The 21,565-nt window shown below is 37.0% G+C and overlaps 1 protein-coding gene across 2 annotated transcripts in view; it reads left to right on the plus strand.

Annotated features, from left to right (window-relative positions):
• Positions 1–21,458, plus strand: part of ZC3HAV1 (zinc finger CCCH-type containing, antiviral 1) — a 97,969-nt gene extending 76,511 nt beyond the window's left edge. For both annotated transcript variants that reach the window (XM_036758865.1, XM_036758867.1), the window contains exons 12-14: positions 15,740–15,870; positions 16,475–16,611; positions 20,908–21,458. In XM_036758865.1, the coding sequence (XP_036614760.1) occupies positions 15,740–15,870; positions 16,475–16,611; positions 20,908–21,179 (540 nt within the window). In that variant the 3' untranslated portion in view covers positions 21,180–21,458. The remainder of the gene's footprint in view (positions 1–15,739; positions 15,871–16,474; positions 16,612–20,907) is intronic.
• Positions 21,459–21,565: the final 107 nt, after the last annotated feature.

Below are 21,565 nucleotides of genomic sequence, written 5' to 3' on the forward strand. Positions count from 1 at the left end.
GCAATGAGAAGAGGTACCTCTTCATGCGAGGTGAGGTAAAAGTAGTAGAGGTGGTGGTGAAGAAGGAGAAAAGAGGGAGCTCTTGGTGAATGGGCTGACTTTTTTCCAGACTCTCACTTAAGATGGGGCAGGAGTAAGGGAGAAATGGATCCGTGGGAGATTTGAGGAAAAGAGTGCCTTGGAGGTTAGTGGACAACCACTACTAGAATCTTGATATTAGATGATAGTATATGGATTGAATGAACCTCAGAAGAGTTTACTGAGTGATGGTGGTAGATGAGGGGCTTTGAAGTGGCCATGAGGAAGAAGGACTATTCCAACTCTTCACCCCAATCAGTGAGTCAGGGGTATGAGCAAAAGGTTAAAAAATGCTAGGAAGGGTGGTCAGGGAAGGTGGGAGCCAGGTCACATTGAGTACCAGAAAATAGAGTAAGAAAGGAAAAGATTGAAGATGAAAGCTAGTTTTGTTACCTATGGCACAGCCTTTCCAGAGAGCAAAGTGAAAAGTTGGGTGGCTTTAGAGTGGGACATTGGTGGGCTTGGGTTAAAGACGTGGGAACAGTCACTTGGGGACCACGAATTGCATTTGAATAATGGCAGCTTCTGAATTGGAGTTGAGAATTATTGGTATAGCATTGACATGGTGGAATATTTTGACCACTGAGGAATTAGTTTAGGTAGGTTATCACTGACCCCAGGGGTTCATTTTAGAGGTGTTGGACGGCTGTGTGTAGCAGGAAAGTGGGTGGTGGGTAATGTAAGGCAGCTCTGTGGAGTTGTAGGTGAACCAAGAGAATGCCTGGAGCATGGTGGAAAAGCTGCTCAGGGAGACTAGGAAGCTCTTTTGTGCAGGTGCAGATAAGGCAATCTGTGGAATTGTAGGTAGCTAGAGAAAGTGCCTGGAACAAACATTTAAGGAATAATGAATTAGAGTACTACATATTCTTGTTTGCAACAATGAGAAAAGAAGGTACCCTTCCAATCTTTTTCTGTTATGCAAATACGGTTTCGATACCAATCTAGGAAGAGACAAAACAGAGAAAGAAAACTACAGACCAGTATTAATTATCAACATTGTTGTGAACTTCTTAGCTAGCAAGGTGATTAACACAACATAATTAGAAAAATTATGCTGTATGACCTGGTTGAGTTGATACAAGAAATTCAGGGTTTGTTCAATATGATGAAAACCATAAATAAAATAAATCACGTTGCTATAGATAAAGACGGTCACATAATATTAATAGATACTGAAAAGCCTTTGGCAAAATCCAACACACGTTTCTATTAAGAACTCTAGAAATGAACCTTTCATTAATATAGTAAATTATATTTATCCAAATTCAAAAGCATATATTATATATGATGGATAAAAGTTAGAGGTTTTCCCAGTAAGATTAGGAATAAAGCAAGGATGTCCATTATCACCACTACTACTTAATACAGGGTTAGAAAATACTAATTCTAGCAATAAGACAAGTAAGAGAAAGCAAGAGAATAAGAAGAGAGGAAACAAAGTCAAACAGAAATTAATTGAAATTATTTATAAATGTAGCAGTTCCCAGACATAATATAAAGCCACATAATCATTCTCATTCCTATATGTAATTAACAAAACTCATAAAGGAAAGCTAGAAAGGGATATTACATTCAAAATAACTTTTGTTTGATCAGTCATGTCCAACTCTTTGTGACCCTGTTGACCATAATTGTCCATGGGGTTTTCCTAGCAAAGATGCTGGAGTGGTTTGCCATTTCCCTCTCCAGTGTGTCCACATTTTACAGATGAAAAACTGAAGTAAATAGGGGCTAAGTGACTTGACCAGGGTCACACAGCTAGTAAGCATCTGAGCCTAGGTTTGAACTGAGATCTTCCTGACTCCAGACCCAGTGCTCTCTATCCATTGTGCCAACTAGCTGCTCCCTCAGAAATTACAAACATTTGGAGTATTTCTTCCAGGATATACTGGAGGAACTATGTGAATTCGACTATATAATCCTAGCAAAATTAGACCTAAATAATTGGAGGAACATTAATTGCTCATGAATAGATCATGACATTGCTACCTAAATTAATGTCCTTATTTAGTGTTATACTAAGCAAACAACCAAAGAATGTTTTGTAGAGGTAAAAAAAAAAATAACAAAATTCATTTGGAAGAACAAAAGGTTGATAATTTAAAGGGTAATAATGAAAAACAGTGGGAAGGAAAAGTACCAGATCTCAAACTGTACTACAAGGCAGTAATCATTAAAATTATTTCATACTCGTTAAATAAAAAGGGAAGCTGATCAGTGGTACAGATTAGATATACAACATACGGAAACAAACAAACAGTAGCATAGTGTTGACTAAATGTCCCAGTCACTAAGGGAATGACTCACAATAATTGACAAATAGTACTGGTAAAACTAAATAGCAAATGACAGAAATTAGTTTTAAACAAACACATCCTGCCATATACCAAGATAAGCTACAAATGGATACATCACTTAGATGTAAAATGTCATTTTGCAGACAAGAGCAAGGGAAAAATTACTTTTCACATCTACACGTAGAAGAAGAATTCGTGATTAAATAAGTAATAGCATCATATCAGATAAACTGGATAATTTTGATTATTATATAAAATTTTAAAGTTTTTGCACAAACAAATCTAATGTTAAAATGAAAAGAGAAACAAGTGGCTTGGAAAAAAATCTTTGTAGGAGTTTTTCTGATAAAGATTTTATATCTAAGATATATAAAAAACTGATACAAATTTATAAGACTTAAGAGCCATTCCCCAATAGATAATTGATTTAAAGATATAAACAGCACATTTTCAAAGGAATAAATCTAAGCTATCAATAACCTAAAAAAAAAATTCTCTAAGTCACTAAAAATCAGAGAAATGAAAATTAAAACATTTGGGTTCTATTTCACATTCATTAGACTGGCAAAGATGACAAAAGAGGAAAATATTGGAAAAACTGAGGAAAAACAAGTAATCTATTTCATGGTTGGTAGGGCTGTGAATTGGACCAGCCATTCAGCAAAGCAATTTGGAACTCAGGCCAAGAAGTTACTAAACTGTGCAAACCCTTTGAGCCAGCTGTAACACTAGAAATCAAAAGTAGAAAAGGACCTATATGTACAAAAATATTTATTGTAGCTCTCTTCATTGTAGCCAAAACTTGGAAATTTAGGGGGTATTCTCCTAATGGCAAATAGCTAAACAAATTCAGATATATGTAATGCAGTATTATTCTGCCATAAATAAATGGCAAAATGGGCAATTTTGGAGCATACTACAAAAATGTATATAAACTGATACAGAGCAAAGGCAGGGTACCTAGGAGAACAGTATATATAACAGCAACATTATAGAGAAAATTACTTTGAAAGAAAACTGAAGATGACACATGTCACTAACTTCCTGCCAGAGTGGTTATGGATTAAAATACAGAGGAAGATAGACATTTTGGGGCATGGTCAATGTGAGATTTTTTTTAGACTATATGTTTATAATAGGGATTTTTTGTTTATTATTGAATTTGGGGGGTGGACTGGGAGGGACAAATTCTAAAATTATTTTTTTTTCAAAGTTGATTGTCTTTTTTTTCCCCAAGTATTTTTTATTAGATTTTTTTATCTTTAGTTTACAACACTCAGTTCCACAAGTTTTTGAGTTCCAAATTTCCTTCCCTTCCCTCCCCTTCCCAAGACGGTATGGGATCTGATATATGTTCTATATATGCCTTCGCATTAAACTTATTTACACAATAGTCAAGTTGTAAAGAAGAATTATGACCAATGGAATGAATCATGAGAAAGAAGAAACAAAACAAAAAAGGAGAGAAAAAAAGAGAGAGAGCAAATAGTTTACCTCAATCCACATTCAGACTCCATAGTTCTTTCTCTGGATGTAGATAGCTCTTTCCATCATGAGTCCTTTGGAGCTGTCTTTGAACCTTGTATTGCTGAGAAGAGCCAAGTCTATCAAAGTTAGTCATCACAAAAGCAATATGACTCTGGTTGTGCACAGTGTTCTCCTGTTTCTGCTCCCCTCACTCAGCATCAGATCATGTAGGTCTTTCCAGGTTATTATGAAGTTCGTATCTTCCCCATTTCTTACAGCACAATAATATTCCATTAACTTCATATACCACAACTTGTTTAGCCATTCCCCAGTTGATGGGCATCCCCTTGATTTCCAATTCTTTGCTACCACAAAAAGAGCAGCTATAAATATTTTTGTACATACGAGTCCCTTTCCCAGTTGTATGAAGTGAAGTGGTATTGCTGGGTCAAAGGGTATGCACAATTTGATTGCCCTTTGGACACAGTTCCAAATTGCTCTCCAGAATGTCTGGATCATTTCATAACTCCACCAACAATGTAACAGTGTTCCAATTTTCCCACATCCTCTCCAGGATTTATGATTTTCCTGTTTTGTCATGTCAGCCAATCTGACAGGAGAGATTGTGGTACCTCAGAATTGTTTTGATTTGCATTTCTCTAATCAATAGTAATTTAGAGCATTTTTTCATATGCCTATAGATATCTTTAATTTCTTCCTCTGAAAACTGCCTGTTCATATCCTTTGACCATTTATCAATTGGGGAATGACTTGTATTCCTATAAATCTGGCTCAGTTCCCTGTATATTTTAGATATGAGACCTTTATCAGAGACACTGGTTGTAAAGATTTTCTCCCAATTTTCTGCTTTCCTCCTAATCTTTATTGCATGGGCTTTGTTTATATAAAAACTTTTCAATTTAACATAAACAAAATTATCCATTTTGCATTTTGAATGCTCTCTATCTCTTGTTGGGTCATGAATTTCCCTTTCCCATAAACCTGACAGGTAAACTATTCCTTGCTCTCCCAAATTGCTTATAGTATCAGCCTTTATTCCTAAATCATGAACCCATTTTGACTTTATTTTGGTAAACGGTGTAAGATATTGGTCTATGCCCAGTTTCTGCCCTACCATTTTCCAATTTTCCCAGCAGCTTTTGTGAAATAGTGAATTATTAGCCCAGAAGCTGGATTCTTTGGGTTTATCAAAGATTAGATTGCTATAGTCATTGACTACTGCGTCTTGTGTACCTATCCTATTCCACTGATCCATGACTCTGTTTCTTAGCCAGTACCAAGTAGTTTTGATGACTGCTGCTTTATAGTACAGTTTAATATCTGGTATGGCTAGTCTATCCTCCCTAGCATTTCTTTATAAAATTATATTTAAAAGGTGGTATGTAATATGACAAAAATTTCTATATTCACTAATCTCCAAAGAGTTAATTTCATTAGCTTGTAAATTCCATCTAGACTAATGATTGTTATACCTTTCTGATATTGTGAGATTTTTTTATTTGTTCGTGTAATAGACGTTTTTAAAGTATCTAATTGGTGAAGAGCACTGGAAGCTGGACTAGGTGCTGAGGAACATACAAAGTTTAAACATTTTTAAAGTATGTAATGGGTGAAGAGCACTGGGAATGATTCCTCTCCTTGTGGAGCTCATAGTCTCATACAGAGATAAAATATAAACATTAGTGACTGAAATGTGCCATATAAAATGATAAGCACATTAGAGTGTTACAAACCAAATTACTTTTTGAGGTCCTAGGGATATTAGCAAACGGGGTATATGAGGAAAGCTTCCTAGGGAAGGTGGCATTTAATTTTGGCTTTAAAGAGTGAATAGTATTTCAGCAGGGAAAAAAAAAGGAATGAAGATATTTTTAAATATAAGGAATAGAATTAACAAAATCACAGAGATGGGAAAGTTCAGGATTCTAGCTTGGGGAGTATAGAGGGTTATATCTAAAGCTGACCAGTATGACTAGAATTGTGACATGAGATAAGCCCAGAAACATAGGGTGATCCTGTATTCTGGAAAACTGAAAATCATTCAAAAGAATTTGAATTTTATTCAGTGGGCAATAGGGGGGCCACTTAGAGATTTTTGCGCAAAGGAGTAATATGACCAGATCAATACACAAGAAAGAGTATTCTTGAGGCAGTTTGAAAGACAGCTTGGAAGGGGGAGGATATAGAGAAACTGTTGTTATGGTCCAGATTGGAAGTAATGAAGGCCTGAGCTAGGGTAATGGTGGTGGGAGTTAAGAAAAGGAAATGGATGTGAAATATGCTGTGGAGATAGAACTGACAGAATTTAGTAAGTTATTGGCAATGAGGGGTGTAAGAAAGGCATGAATCAAATATAAGTCCATGTAAACCTCAGTGAAAGGTAGTCCTCCAGAGAGAATTAGTGTAGTCAGAGAGAACAGTTGTGAAGGGACAGACTTGGTTTTTGAACACTGTAAGATAAATTTAGAGATTCATAGAATTAGACATTTGGCACTAGAAGGGAACTCAGAGGCCATTTAGTTCAACTCCTTCATTTAGACATTTGATATCTGGGTGTGATATCTAGATAGATAAGAGACTGTCAGCAATTGCAAATGCAGGCCTGATGCTTGGAAGAGAGGTCACAACTGAAGGTAAAGATTTGTGAGTCATTAGTATAGGGATTATAGTTGAAGCTAAGATAGTGAAGGAGAATGCCAAGGGAGTGAGAGTAGAAAGGGAATTGCTCATGGTAGGCTCAGCCAATATAATAAAAATGACAATTCCACTTAAATTAATTTGTTTATTCAGTGCCATACCAACCAAACTACCAGAAAGTCACTTTGTAGGGCTAGAAAAAATAATAACGAAATTCATCTGGAAAAACAAAAGGTCAAGAATGTCAAAGGAATCAGCAAAAAAAAAAAAATGTGAAGGAATGTGGTCTAGCTACACTAGATCTTAAACTGTATTACAAGGTGGTAATCATCAAAACAACCTGATACTGGCTAAGAAACAGAATGGTGAATCAGTTGGATAGATGAGGTACAAAATACACAGTTGTAAATGACCATACTAATCTTGTGCTTCATAAACCCAAAGATCCAAGCTTTGAGAGCAAAATCTAACTATGTGACAAAAATTGCTGGGAAAACTGGAAAACAGTTTGGCAGAAACTAGGTATAAACCAACATCTCACACTATGTACCAAGATAAGGTCAAAATGGATACATGATTTAGACATAAATGGTGATATAAGCAAATACAGGGAACATGGGATAGTTTACCTATCAGATGTGTGGATAAGGGAAGAATTTATGACCAAACAAAAGAGAGAGGGGATTATGGGACATAAAATAGATAATTTTGATTACATAAAATTAAAAAGCTTTTGCAGAAACAAAACTAATACAGCCAGAATTAGAAGGAAAACAAAAAATGGGGAAGATTTTTTACAGCAAATTTCTCTGATAAAAGGCTCGTTTCTCAACTATATAGAGAATTGAGTCAGATTCATAAGAATATGAGCCATTTCCCAGTAAATAAATGGTCAGAGGATATGAACAGGCAGTTTTCTGAAGAAATCAAAGCTATAGTCATGAAAAAATCCTCTGAATCGATCTTGATTAGAGAAAGGCAAATTAAAACAATTCTGAGATACCACCTCATATCTATCAGACTGGTTAATGTGACAGAAAAAGAAAATGACAAATGTTGAAGGGGATGTGGAAAAGTTCAGACACTAACGCATCGTTGGTGGAGTTGTAAACTGATTCAGCTATTCTGGAAAGGAATGCCTAAAGGGTTATAGAACTGTGCATACCCTTTGACCTAGCAGTACCACTACTAGGTCTGTATCCCAAAGAGGTTTTAAAAAATAAGGAAAAGGAAAAGGACCTGTATGTACGACAACATTTATAGCACCTCTTTCTGTGGTGGCAAAGAATTGGAAATTGAGGGGATGCCCATCAGTTGGGGAAAGGCTGAACAAGCTGTGGTATATGGTTGGGATGGAATATTATTGAGCTAGGAGAAATGATAAGCAAGATGGTTTCAGAAAAACCTGGAAAGGACTGCATGAACGGATGCAAAGTGAAGTGGATGGAACCAGAAGAACATTGTACAAAATAACAACAATATTGTAGTGATCAACTATGAATGACTTAGCTATTCTTAGCAATACAAAAGACAATTCCAAAAGACCTATGTTGAAAAATGCTATCCACCTCCAGAGAAAGAACTGATGGAATCTGAATGCAGATCAAAGCATACTTTTTTAAACTTTATTTTTCTTGGGATTTTCTGTTATCTTTCACAGAATGACTTACATGAAAATGTTTTGCATGACTGCACATGTATAACTTATGAAATTGCTTGCATTATCAATGAAGGGGGGAAGAGAGGGAGGGAGAGAATTTGGAACTCAGAATTTTAAAAAATGAAAGTTAAAAATTGTTTTTACATCTAATTAAAAAATTTTTAAAAAAAGAAATGATAAGCAGGATGTTTTTAGAAAAATCTAGGAAGACTATGAACTCATGTAAAGTGAAGTGAGCGGAACCAAAACACTGTACACAGTAACCCCAGCTATGAATGACTTAGCTATTCTGATGAATACAATGATCCAGCTGATGGAGTCTAAATGCAGATTGAAGCATATTTTTTTCACTTTATTTATTTTTCTTGTTTTTGATTTTGGGTGGGTTTTTTTTGCAACATGGCTAATAGGGTTTTTTGCATGATTTCACATGAATTGGTATCACATTTTTTGTCTTCAACATGGGTAGGGGAGTGGTGAAAGGAAGGGAGAATTTCTATTCAGAACTCAAATTTTTTTTAAATGACTGTTTAAAACATTTTTTCTTAAAAGAGAGAGTAGAGAGGGAAAAGACACTGGGAACAGAATCTTGCTGAGCCACACTTAGAGGGCAACAGGAGAATGAAAATTGAAGGAGACAAGAGAAGGAGTAATTAGAAAAATAAGAAAGTGTATTTTTTTTTCCATCAGATTGGAGATAACCCCTTCCTCTTTTTTCCCTGCCTCCTTGGCCATCCACAATTCCCCACAACTTTTACTGCCTTAGGGTTGTCAACCAGATGGAACCAGCCTCTAAACCATGGATGGCCAGAGTGGAACAGAGCAGGCTAGAGACAGGAGAGTCAGGAATCAAAAAGAGAAGTTTAGTTTCAAAATGAGGAAAACAACTTGCAAGCCAAGTCCACCTTCCTAAGAAGTGGGGCTCACCTGGCGGGGGTTGGGTTTTTAAGTGTGAAAACCACAAATGGCTGGACCACAACACAACCATTCTTGGGTCTTAAGTAAACTGTCTCCAAGGTGAGTCTTGTGATTGCTCAGCAGGGTACAGAACCAGGGTTAGCATGACCAGCATCAGAAGTGAGGCACCTAGTTCAGTTCACTCAGTTACAAGAGCAGGGATTGTCAGCATGTCAGAGGATCTGATTGATCACTTCAGCTAAAACCTCAGCTTCCAAGTCAGGGTTCCCTGGAACGTAGGGAAGCTCCAGCAAATATAAATATCTACTACTACTACTAATAATAATAATATCTAATAATAAATCTAAATCATTGCACATATCAAATCGATCAGTATAAAAATTATAGATCTCACTAATCTCATTACAGTAGAGTGAAGCTGGCTTCTTCTTATTGAAACTACTTCTCTGGCCCCAGAATGTAGAGAGGGAATGGGAATGGCCTGGTTTATCCCCTTAATTATAAAGCCCTCCTACCTACCCCTCACTGTATACCCCATCACAGAACATACCAGTGTGTGTGTGTGTGTGTGTGTGTGTGTGTGTGTGTGTGTACACACATAAGTGAGACTCCCCTGTTACACATTATACTAATATTATAATAGAGGGATAAACAATGTAGGACCTACAGAAAGTTACTAGAGGGGATAGGAATTGAACATGTCCTGTTGTTAAGGTCCTAATGCCCTGTTACCGTGTACATGTATATAAGTGCAGATCTGCCCCGGTAAATAATAGCTGACATATAGTGCTTACTTTGTGCCAGGCATGGTGCTAATGTTAAGTGCTTTACAATGACTATCTTGTGTGGTCCTCACAACAACCATAGGAGGTAGGTACTATTCTTATTATCCCCATTTTAGAGATGTGGAAACTGAGGCCAACAGAGGTTGACTTGCCTGGGATATCACAGCTAGTAAATGTCTGAGGCCAGATTTGAACTTAGATCTTTCTCACTGCAGTCTGGGTGCTCCATCTGCTGCACCACCTAACTACCTGATACATGTTTTGAGATACATACTCATAGACAGCCTGTCATATTAGCACACAGGCCTCAGTCACACAGAACTGCTGGGGCTGGGGCTGGGTCCAGGACAGGTCACACTGGAAAGCTGAGTACATTTCAGCTTGGAATTGTTGGTGGAGGTCATTTCATTAATGGCCTAGTTTATTGTCTACAAATCAGGGCATTTTTACATTTTGGTGGTCAGGAGTGAGCTAAGAGCCTGGAAGCCAGGGAGCCAGTCTGGGCATAATGGAGCAAATACATCTCAAAAGCCAAGGCAACAAGGCATCAGAAACTCCTCAGATTAGGTAATTATTAAGGGTATCCCTTAAAAAGATGGTTCAGCCACTCAGTCAGTAAACGTTATGTACTAGGCACTAAGTGCTGGGAATACAAAGAAGACAGTCCTTGCCTTCAAAAAGTTTATAATTTAATGAGGGAATAGAATGCACGAAAAGTATCTAAATGAGGTAGGGAGGGAAATTACTTTCTTAAAGGGCACTAGAGGGAGGATCTCAGAGGTAGAAAATACTGATGACGTGGGAGGAAATACACTTGAAGAGGAACCTAGCTCCTGGTGGGAGGGGTAGGAGGTGAATGCAGCTGAAGAATGGGAAGCCACTGGAATTTTTGAGCAAGGATGTGCCATGGTCAGATCTTTACTTTAGGTCTGTCGACTTGACAGCTGTGTGGAGAGGGGATTGGAGAGGGGAGAGATTAGAATTGAGACCAATTGAGAGGTTATTGCAGTAGTATAGGCAAGAGATGATGAGGGCCTGCATTAGATTAGTGGGTTCAGTGAGTGGAGAAAAGGGGACAAATGCAAGATTTATTGTGGAGGAAAATAGACAAGACTTGATCAGTGATTGGATATGAGTGATGAGAGTTGTGATGACTCCAAGATTGGGAATCTGGCTGACTAACAGAATGATGTCAACAAAAATAAGGATGTTAGGAAGAAGGGAGGGGGGGGGGTGGAGTGGGGGTGGTGGAATTTATCAAGTGTAAACAAATGCAGAAAATCAAAAAGTAACTTTTATAGACCACAATACAAATTAAAATAGTAATAATTAAGGGACATAGAACAAAAATATTTAGGTCTGAGTCAGTCTAGGGAGTAGCTAGGTAGCACAGAAGATAGTGCCAAGCTTGGAGCTAGGAAGACTCATCTTCAGGAGTTCAGATCTGGCCTCAGATACTTCCTATCTGTGTGACCCTGAGCAAGTCACTTAACCCTGTTGGCTTCAGTTTCCTCATCTGTAAAATGGAAGGAAATGGCAAAACACTCCAGTATGTTAGTCAAGAAAACCCCAAATGCACTCATGAAGAATCGAACATGACTGAAAAAAAGACTGAACAACAACAAAAATTAGTTGAAAAAATGGAAACTAAAAATGATTGCTAATATTCTTTGGGTCAAAGACCAAATGATAGAAACAATAATAATGTGTTTTTTTTAATCAAAGATAATACAAGAGTAATAAAATATAATGACATTTATACATTTATTCAGTCATTTTTCAGTCCAAAAGAGGTTAAGTGACTTGTTCAAGGTTACACAGCTAGAAAGTCTGAGGCCAGATTTCAACTTGGGAAGATGTCTTCCTGACTTCAGACCCGGCGCTCTATCTACTGCGCCACCCAGCTGCCCTACATGTATAGAATGAAGCTAAAGTAATTCTTAGAGACAAATTTATTCTTCTAAATGTTAATGTTACCCAAACAAAAAAAATCATGAGTTAAGTTTGTAGTTTAAAAAATTAGAAAATCAACAAAATAATGCATTCAATGTAAGCGGAAAAAAAAGAGATCACTACAATGAAAGCAAAAATTCGTAGAAATGTAAATAAAAACCCTCTAGCAGAATGATTAAATAAGTTATTTTTAAAATGAAATCAATAAGCTATTAGCTTATTTAACCAAATAAGAGAAAAGAAAATTAAATGACTAAAATGAAAAAATAAGAAGGGAGAAATTAGGACAAGTAGTAAAGAAAAAGAGAAAACATTAGAAAATATTACATATGACTCTATACCAAGAAATTGTAAATGTAAAATAAATGGATGAATATCTGCAAAAATATATATAATATTGAAACTGACCAAACAAGACATTGATAATCTAAATAAACTTATATAGGAAGACAACATTAAGCAGGTCATTAATGAATTGCTCTGTAGGTAAGATGGATTCACAAGCTAATTCACTAAAACATTTGTTCTCTCAAAATCAGAGATGTATTATTAATAATACAGGAAAAAAATCTTCCTAATAAACCTGGTCAGATACTGTTAATGATGAGGTTAAGGTGAAATCCAATCTCATGACTTACTGGGGATTATACTGTTAATTCAGTTCAGTGCTGGGAATGCCATGCCCCAATAGTTCTAGGGTTTTTCAGTAACCTCTGGCTATCTGTATATTTCTCTCTTGTGAGGCTTATGGGATGTTCAAGCAGGACTGGTGTTTCTGATGTGAGGGCTTGCCGAGCCCTTCTCAGGGGTATTCATCCACTTTTATCTACCTGCTACCTGCTACTCAGCTCTCATCTGTGGCTCCAAGAAGCTGTAGCATGTATAGTAGCCCCACCCTGGTAAATCATTTCGGCAGACAGGTAAACCAAGTTGAGGGTAACCAGTGCCATTGGTGAATTAGGGGGTTGTCTACTGCAAGCATGTGAAGACTTTCCCCGGTGGAACTGGAGCAGGGGAATGAGAACGATTTGTTTCAATGACCATGCAGGCAGCTGAAGCTGACACTGTGGTACACTTAGATCTTGGTCAGACATCAGAGACTCCAAGATCATTCACTGCATCCCAGGCCACCTTCAGTTGTCCTGACTTTTGTCTTGCCCCTGGCCTCCAGTGACTCTGGAAGTAAAGCTGATGACTTTGTGCAGCTCTGCCTCACTTAAATCCGGTTCATGCACAAGTCAAGACGTCACCCTGCAATGTCATTGGTCCCCTTTGAAATGAAGGATGAACAGCATACGTGTAAATTACCCTAATGTTACATGCTATGTTTATTTATTTCCTAATTGGCATTTAAAAATTAAGCAAATTCCTCAAAATATGTCGTTTAAAAAAATGATTTCCAAATTCTCTCCATCTTTCCCATTGAGAAGGCAAGCAAATTATACATTGTATCAGTTATCTATATACATTATATTTAGATAAAATATGACACCTATTTATGTTGACTCTAAAAACTATAAGAATAGAAAAATCTTTCCTTAACAAAATAGAAAGCATTAATTTGAACCCAAAAATCAGCAGTTTATGTAATAAAGAAGCTTTTCCATTCAGAAAACGTTATTAAACAAGACTGGTGACTCTCACGATTTATATTCCACATGGTCCTGGAAGTAGCAATAAAATCAAATAAGAAAAAAAATACAATAAGAATTATTTGAGAAGTTAGATATCTCTATAGAAGACATAATGGTTTATTTGAAAAGTTAAAAAAGATGCCAGTGTCATTAAATAATAGACAACTTCTGTGAAATCGTAGGATATAAGGTAAATGTATAAAAATCAACATTTCTTTCATAAAAATAAAAATCTGAAAAAATGTGCCAAAGAAGAAAAGCCATTTAAATTAATGATGACATGTATCAAATAGCAGAGAACTAACCTACTCAGACTTTCATAGTGGGCTAAATAATTGGGCAGATGTTCAGTGTTCATAGTAAGGTTGAACAAATACAGTAAAGATGACAATACTTTGTATATTAACCTACTAGTTATCCTCGTGGTCCTCTTCAAGAATGAAGGACAAACAACAACAACTAACAATCCTATGCCAATCAAAATGAATGGCATGCTGGGGCAGCGAGGTGGTGCAGTAGATAGAGTGCTGGGCCTGGAGTCAGGAAGATCTGACACTTCAGATACTTACTAGCTGTGTCACTTGGGCAAGTCACTTAACCCTGATTGCCTCCCCCCAAAACTTAGTGGCATACTTTAAAGGATTAGTGGGGGAAAAGCTCATATGAAAGAACAAAAGGTCAAGAATATCAAAGGATGTTATGAAAAAGAAGAAAGGAGACTCCTGTTGCCAGACCTCAGATTATACTATAAATTAGATGGTTTTAGATTTTAGAAATATAAGTTTAGTCTAGTCATTTAAAAAGACTTCTCAGAGCTATATTAAATGAACAGTACATTGCAAATAGAATCTACAAAAGTGTGAAAAGGAAGAACCCAAGATACACTGTTTAGACTCACTATAGTTATATATTATGGCATCTAGGTAGTGCAGTGGTTAGCATGCTCAGCCTGGAGTCAGGAAGACTGATTTTTCTGAGTTCAAAGCTGGCCTCAGACACTTACTTGCAAATCACTTCACCCCGTTTGCCTCAGTTTCCTCATCTGTAAAATGAGCTGAAGAAGGAAATGCCAAACCACTCCAGTATCTTTGCCAAGAAAATCCCAAATGGGTTCACGAAGAGTCAGACACAACTGAACAGCAACACAACATTAAAGAAAAAATACTTCAACCTACTGGAAGAAATAAAGAAATCACTTGCCAAGAAATGACAGTACAGATCACAGCAGACTTTTCAGGGAAGACAGTGAATATGTAGAAAAAGTGGAATACAACATACACAAGTAAGGCCATGAATCCACAATTATTGCCTACAAAAATTCAGTATCCTTTTTTATTTTGGGGAGTGACAAACATTTTAAAAGAACTCAGGAACTGGAAAAGATAACAGTGAAAATATGCACTTCATATGCATGTTCTCTTTCAACTACAATCAAGTCTCCTAGAAAAATGGACAATTCACATTGCTTAAGTCAAGATAAACCAACAGCAAATAAAATGTAAGAACCCTGATTGGCTGGATCATTACATTTTTCAGAAGCGTGTTTTGAGGAAGTAGAGAGGAAAATCAAAAAGACGAGAGACAAGGGAAGAAAGAAATCCCAAAGTAAAATTCCTGTTAAAGGACAAAGAGGAAGCCTGAATTAAGAATGTTACATAGTTATCAATATTAAATATAATCAATCATATTTGTTATATATTATTAAATATAAATTATTTAATATAATAATCACTGTAATATTAATTAAATTTAATTAAATGATAAATATTAATAATTGTATTATTATTAATTATATTGACATAAAATGTGTTTTTTAAATTATGTTTTGGTTAATAGCAAAAAGAAAAGAAAGTATGTTTTCTTCCAATTAGAATTATGAAAGATGAGGCTAACACTTGAAACACTAAATGAATACTGATTAAATTCTCCAATGAAACAAAAGAGGATCACAGAAATATGGGTTCAAATAATATACTGTTAACAGGAATATTTAAACAGATCCAAAATGAAACTTTCTAAAATTTGCCGTGCTATACCAAAATCATAACCAAGAATGGTACTAATGACATTAGATAAAAGTGAATTCAAACCAGAAAACAGTAAAAGAGATAAACATTTTTATTTTGGTTGATATATATATATTATTTGCCTTTATTTTAGCCATTTTTCTTCCCTCTGGTGTGACTGAGGAATGTATAAGAAGCCTGGGTTTCTTTAACTGTCATCCTACTATCTTGGCAGTATACTTTTTTACATCCTATTTATTTATTTTTCATTTTCTCATTTTAGTTGTTCGAGGTCAGCAGTACATCCGCTGAATATCGTAATATCAGATACCACTTCAAATCTACGATGAAAAATTTTGATATTCAAAAGATAAGGAGGCATCAGAACCAATCGCTCTGGAACAATTTTCAGCGGTTTGTAGCCATGTTATGCTTGTGCTAATATTTATAGAGTGATTACAGCATGCCAGGCACTGTGCTAAGCACGTTAAGAATTTTTATCTCATTTGATCCCCACAACAACTCTGGGAGGTAGGGGCTGTTCTTGTCCCTATTTTACAGACGAGGAAATTGGCAAACAGAGGATGATACATGACTTGCCAGGTTTAACCAGCCCTTAATTAAGTGTTTGAGGCTGTATTTGAAATCAGTTCTTTCGGACTCCAGACCTGGCACTCTCAGCACTATGGCGCCCCCTAGCTGCCTAGCTAGCTGTACCCCGAAGGCGACTGGAGTTACTGTAAGACCTGTTCTTTTGAGTTATACATTTGCCTAGCCACATTTATTCCCCCAGAAATTTGTCTCTTGCAGCTTTTTCTTCCCCACTGTGCAGACCTCATTTTATATAAGTTTCTGTCCCTTTTGGGGGGGTCTAACCTGAGTCTGCTGTTGGATTGACTAAAGAGAAGCTGCAAGCTGGTAGAACAAAGTATTATTAATATTAGATTTTGGTTGGGATCTTATTAACAGAGGGGCAGAGTGTTGTTCTGTACATTCAAGCTGACATTTCTCCCGTCAGGAAGAAGAGCAGAATGTTGAACGGGGGCAATGAAAAGCTATTATTTCACGCAGCAGACCCGTCCTGCGTGGATGTGATTTGTCTGTACAATTTTGACTGGAACTTCCAGTCACTTCATGAAGCAACATATGGGAAAGGTTTGTACTATAGGTGTAAGTTAAGGTAATGAAAATAATAGCTGGTATTTGTGTGGCACATAAATTTTTACAAAGTGTTTTATGTACATTTTCTTACTCTATCCTCACAACAGCCCTGGGAGGTAAGTACCATTTTTATTCCTATTTTACAGATGGTAAGACCAAGGCAGAGGTTAAGTGACTTGACCAGAGTCCCATAGGCAGTGAGTGTCTGAATCTGGATCTGAACTTGGGACTTCTTAACTCCAGGCTCAGCACTCTATCCGTTGCTCAACCTATCTGCCTATCCCTACCTGCTCTTCATTTTATAATCTTTGAATTGCCTGCGGCAGGGAGGGTTTAAATGACTTGACCAGGGTTACTCAGCCAGTATGTTTTAGAGGCAAATCTTTCTCACTATGAGGCTACACCCCACTGTTTCTCTAAATAGAAGTTATATCCATGGAAACACATGATTATCTTTGATAATCTTTCCTCTTGCTTATATCAGCTCTTGTCGTTCGGTCATGTCTAACTCTTTGTCATTCCACTTGGGGTTTTCTTGGCAGAGATGCTGGAAGGGTTTGCCGTTTCCTTCTCCAGCTCATTTTAAAGATGAGGAAACTGAGGCAAACAGGGTGAAGTGATTTGCCCAGGGGCACACAGCTAGTGTCTGAAGCCAGATTTGAACGCATGAAGATGAGTCCTCCTCACTCTAGGCCCTGCACTCTATCCACTGAACTATCTAGCTAGAGTTTGATAATTGCTGTTCGAAACCCACACTTTGATCATGTCTTTCTTTGGTTTCAGAAATAGAGGCTCTTCAGCGCCTGTGTGCCTCAATAAACATGTCAGATTTCAGTTTGTATTTTTAGAGATGTGAGACGTTGGGTCTCCCCCAAGGCACTGAGGATAAATTATCAGTGGACATGAAATCCCATAATCAGTGGAACATGGCATTGTTGGAATGGTCTGAATTTATACACATGCCGATTTATAACTAAAAGTTCTTGAGGCGTAGTTAGTCTCTGACAAAGCAAGGAAGTTTACTGAGAATCCATAATTCTGGTCATCATTTGACTAAGTACCCCCAGAAAGTACCTGCACAGGCAATCTTTGGCCATTTAATCAACTAATCCATAAGCTTCTTTACTATAACCTTGCTATTGCTAGACAGATCAAGAATCACAGTAATGCGTATTGACATACTTTCTATGATGCTTAGAACATATCCTAGAAAATATCTGAGGCCCTGGAGCTTCGATGGATATTCATGTTGTACTCCATGAAAAAAAATGCCCTTAGTGTTTTCTTTGGTAGCTCCTCCCATTTCCATAAAATGGAATTCCATAGTTATGTCATCCTGCATTCATATGAACTCCTATGCTTCTTTGTAATTTTATTCCTTCTTTTTTCACTTCATAAGAGCCACCAGAGCCTTCTTTAGAATATATAATAGAATGACCCTGAATATTAAAAATTCATTATATTTCTAGTCTACAGTTTCCCCCACACACTACAGAATTTCAGGTTATCACCCTTCCATCATTCTTCACTGTGCACTAGAGGAGAATATGGTTAGCAGCTAGGAAAGAGCCATTTTCCAACATAGAATGTTGCTGCTGCTTAGGTACAGAAAAAAAATCAGCTGCTTATCAAGAAGAATTCTCCCACACCAAGTGGAATGTGTGTTTCCACTCTGATCCAGATGTAGAAGTAAGGCAAAGTGACGGAGGTTTTGCCCTACCTAAGGCACCCAAATTTAGAGAAGTTCGGTTAGCAAGCACTTTCATCTCTTCTGCAGCATAGAAATATCTGAGTTAGTTCCTAGTTAGTTACTAGTTCCTAGTCAGCAAAAAACAAAAACAAAAACCATAGGAAGCTATCATGTCATTGTATAATGACAAAGCTTGGCTGTGGAGAATTGAGAAAGATGTACTTCCCACCCTTTTAGGAGCAGGCCAAGGGGCCTGAGTGTGGGATATTAAATACACTGGAAGACAGTTGATTTTGCTAACAGCTTTTTTTCTCTTCTTTTTTTTATTCTTTGACACAAGGTATAACTTGTTAGGTAGGAGAGAAAGGCAGGATATATACAGAATGGAAGGTACTTTAAAACAAAAGATTAAAAAAAAAAGAGTAGGGCAGCTAGTGGTTAGAGCACCTGGCCCTAGAATCAGGAGGACCTGAGTTCAGATTTGACCTCATTCACTTTGTAGCAGTGTGACCCTTGGCAAGTCACTTAACCTCAATTGCCTCAAAAAAAAAAGGTATGAACAAAAATATATGTATATTTTTAAATAGGAGGCTTCTAAATAACAGTTTCCTCTCTCAGTGGCCACATTCTAGCCAAATTTCTCCCCCTCCCCAACCCTGCCCCAGGGTTCACCTCCTGCCTCTGATGCATGCTAGACAGATAACTGAATCTCTCAGTGCTCCAGATAACTCTGAAACTAAATTGTATTAGTCCTCCATCACAGTTGAATAACTCTTAGGAAGGACACAATGGTGGCTGGTTATAAACACTGAGAAGAACTTTTTGAGGTATCTGGAAAACAAAATATAAACCTTTTAATTTTGGTCAAGTGCTTCTGTTTGAAACCACTCAAGAATTATTGGACTATCTGGAAGCCATAATCAAAAGGAGGACCTAGACAGCATATTTCAAGAAATTAGCAAGGAAAACTGCCCTGATATCCTGGAACTACAAGGCAAAATAGACACTGAAAGAATCCACCAGTCATCTTAGGAAAGAGATCCAAAATAAAAACTCCAAGGAACAGTATAGCCAAAGAAAAAAATATTGCAAGTATCCAGAAAGAAACAATTCAGATATTAAGGAGCCACCATCAGGATTACACAGGATTTAGCAGCTGCTAATGAAATGATAGATTTAGATCAAAATATGTTTTAGATTTGGAAGGAGTCTCCATCCATACTCAATTCTAGAAGCATTTATTAAGTATGTATGTACTATGGCCAGGTATTTGTGCTAGGTGCCAGGAATACTAAGTAAATAGTCAATAAATATTAAGTACCTACTATGTGCTAAGAGCAGGTGAGAAAGGAAGAAAGAGAAAGTAAGCCCCTGCCCTCAAGGAGCTTATAATCTAATGAGAGCAGATACACAAGGGGAAGCTTCAGGCATTGGGTGTGGGGATGGGAAGGTGGAAAAGGAACCCGAAGTGGGGTCCTAATGGCGAAGTGGAGCTTTGAAGTTCATGGCCCTACTCTCCAGTCAGAGAGGCAGAGAATGATGATCTGGTGGAGTACCATGGCTGATACAGGACAATAAGATTATCCCAGCAATGACCAAAAACATGATAGTCTGTTCTCAGGTAACTCACAATCTACTGAGGTGATACAACATGTATACAAATTAAGTAAGTACAATTTTACTCTTTAAAAAAAAGTTATTTTTATTTTTCAAGTGACAAGTATCTTTTCCTTAATCTGTTGCTCCCACCTACCCCTGCATTAAGTAATTTTTTTAAAAACCTGAAAAACAAGTGCCTCAATATATAGCTACATAGTTCATCAAAACAATATGCTTCTAATTATTCTCCCTGCCTCAAGTTTCTCTCCTCTTTAATCTATCCACCACACAACTGCCAACACAATTTTCCCAAATTGCAAATCTGACTCTGTCATTCCCCTTCACAATAAACTCCAAAGCCTTCCAATTGTTTAAATGATCAAATCCTCTGTTTAGCCTTTAAACCCCTTCACAACCTACCTTTCCAACCTTATTAAATATTCCACTTTCTGAACTCTGTGATCCAGCAAAATTGGCCTTCTGGCTGTTTCTCATGAGCTAAAATCCCACCTTCCACAGGAGGCCTTTCCCTTAGTGCTCATTAGTGCCTTGCCTGTGTTCATTATCTCAAATTTTTCTGGCCTTTATCTTGTTTGCACATAATTGTTTATGTTGCTGCTCCCATTAGACTATGAATTTTTTTTTGCCTTTCTTTGATTTCCCCTCCCCCCCAACACCCTCACACACACACCCACCACCCCCAGTGTTTATTAGTACCTGGCATGTAGTAGACTTTTAATAAATGCTTGTTAACTTGCCTTGCCTTAAGTATAATTTTTATAGTGAGACTCAAATAAGATATTATATGTGTGGAAGTATTTTTTTTAAATATGGAAGGATGTATTTTTAATCATTTTAACACCAATGGTAATGATGCATATGATTTCAGGTCATGTGGAAACAATGGATCGAAGCCACAAAGTTAGTGATGTGTTCTTGTGTATTAAACGCTGTCCTTTCCAATATCATCCTCATCCTCATTCTCTTCTGATTATTCCTAGGTATTTACTTTGCAAAAGATGCCAGCTCTTCCCATAGCAATCATAAGAGCAGTTCCAAAAACAGGATTATGTTTGTTGCGCAAGTCTTGGTTGGAGCATTTGTTCAAGGGAAAAGGGAATACACTCGTCCTCCTCGAGATATCAGAACATATGACAGCTGCGTGGACAATATGACCAATCCCTCCACTTTTGTCATCTTTGATAAGAATCAGATTTACCCTGAGTATATCATTGAATATACAGATGTTGATAAAAGCTGTAGCATTAGTTAGGAAGGAAGGAAGAGAAACGTGATTGCACTCAAAATAATAAAAACTATTCTGTACTGTAGAACCAGGTGGCCTAGGATAATGGTAAAACATTATCCCCAAGCCTGATAATTAGGTATAAAGTATTTGATCCCAAGTCTTTGGTTATCCTGATTTTCAGCATTTTTAAGAGCAACACCCTGCCTATTATTATTGCTTGGGTTCTGTGACAACCATTGCAAATTCATGTCCCTAATATACTGTATGGGGCTAGTTAAAATAAATTTAGATTGATTCAGAAAATACTAGCATAGCCATTGAGATATATGTGTGTATATGTATATGTCTGTCTATCTATCTATCTGTCTATCTATCTATCTATCTATCTATCTATCTATCTATCTATCTAT

Source organism: Trichosurus vulpecula, chromosome 5, assembly GCF_011100635.1.
Source record: "Trichosurus vulpecula isolate mTriVul1 chromosome 5, mTriVul1.pri, whole genome shotgun sequence".
Lineage (NCBI taxonomy): Eukaryota > Metazoa > Chordata > Mammalia > Diprotodontia > Phalangeridae > Trichosurus > Trichosurus vulpecula.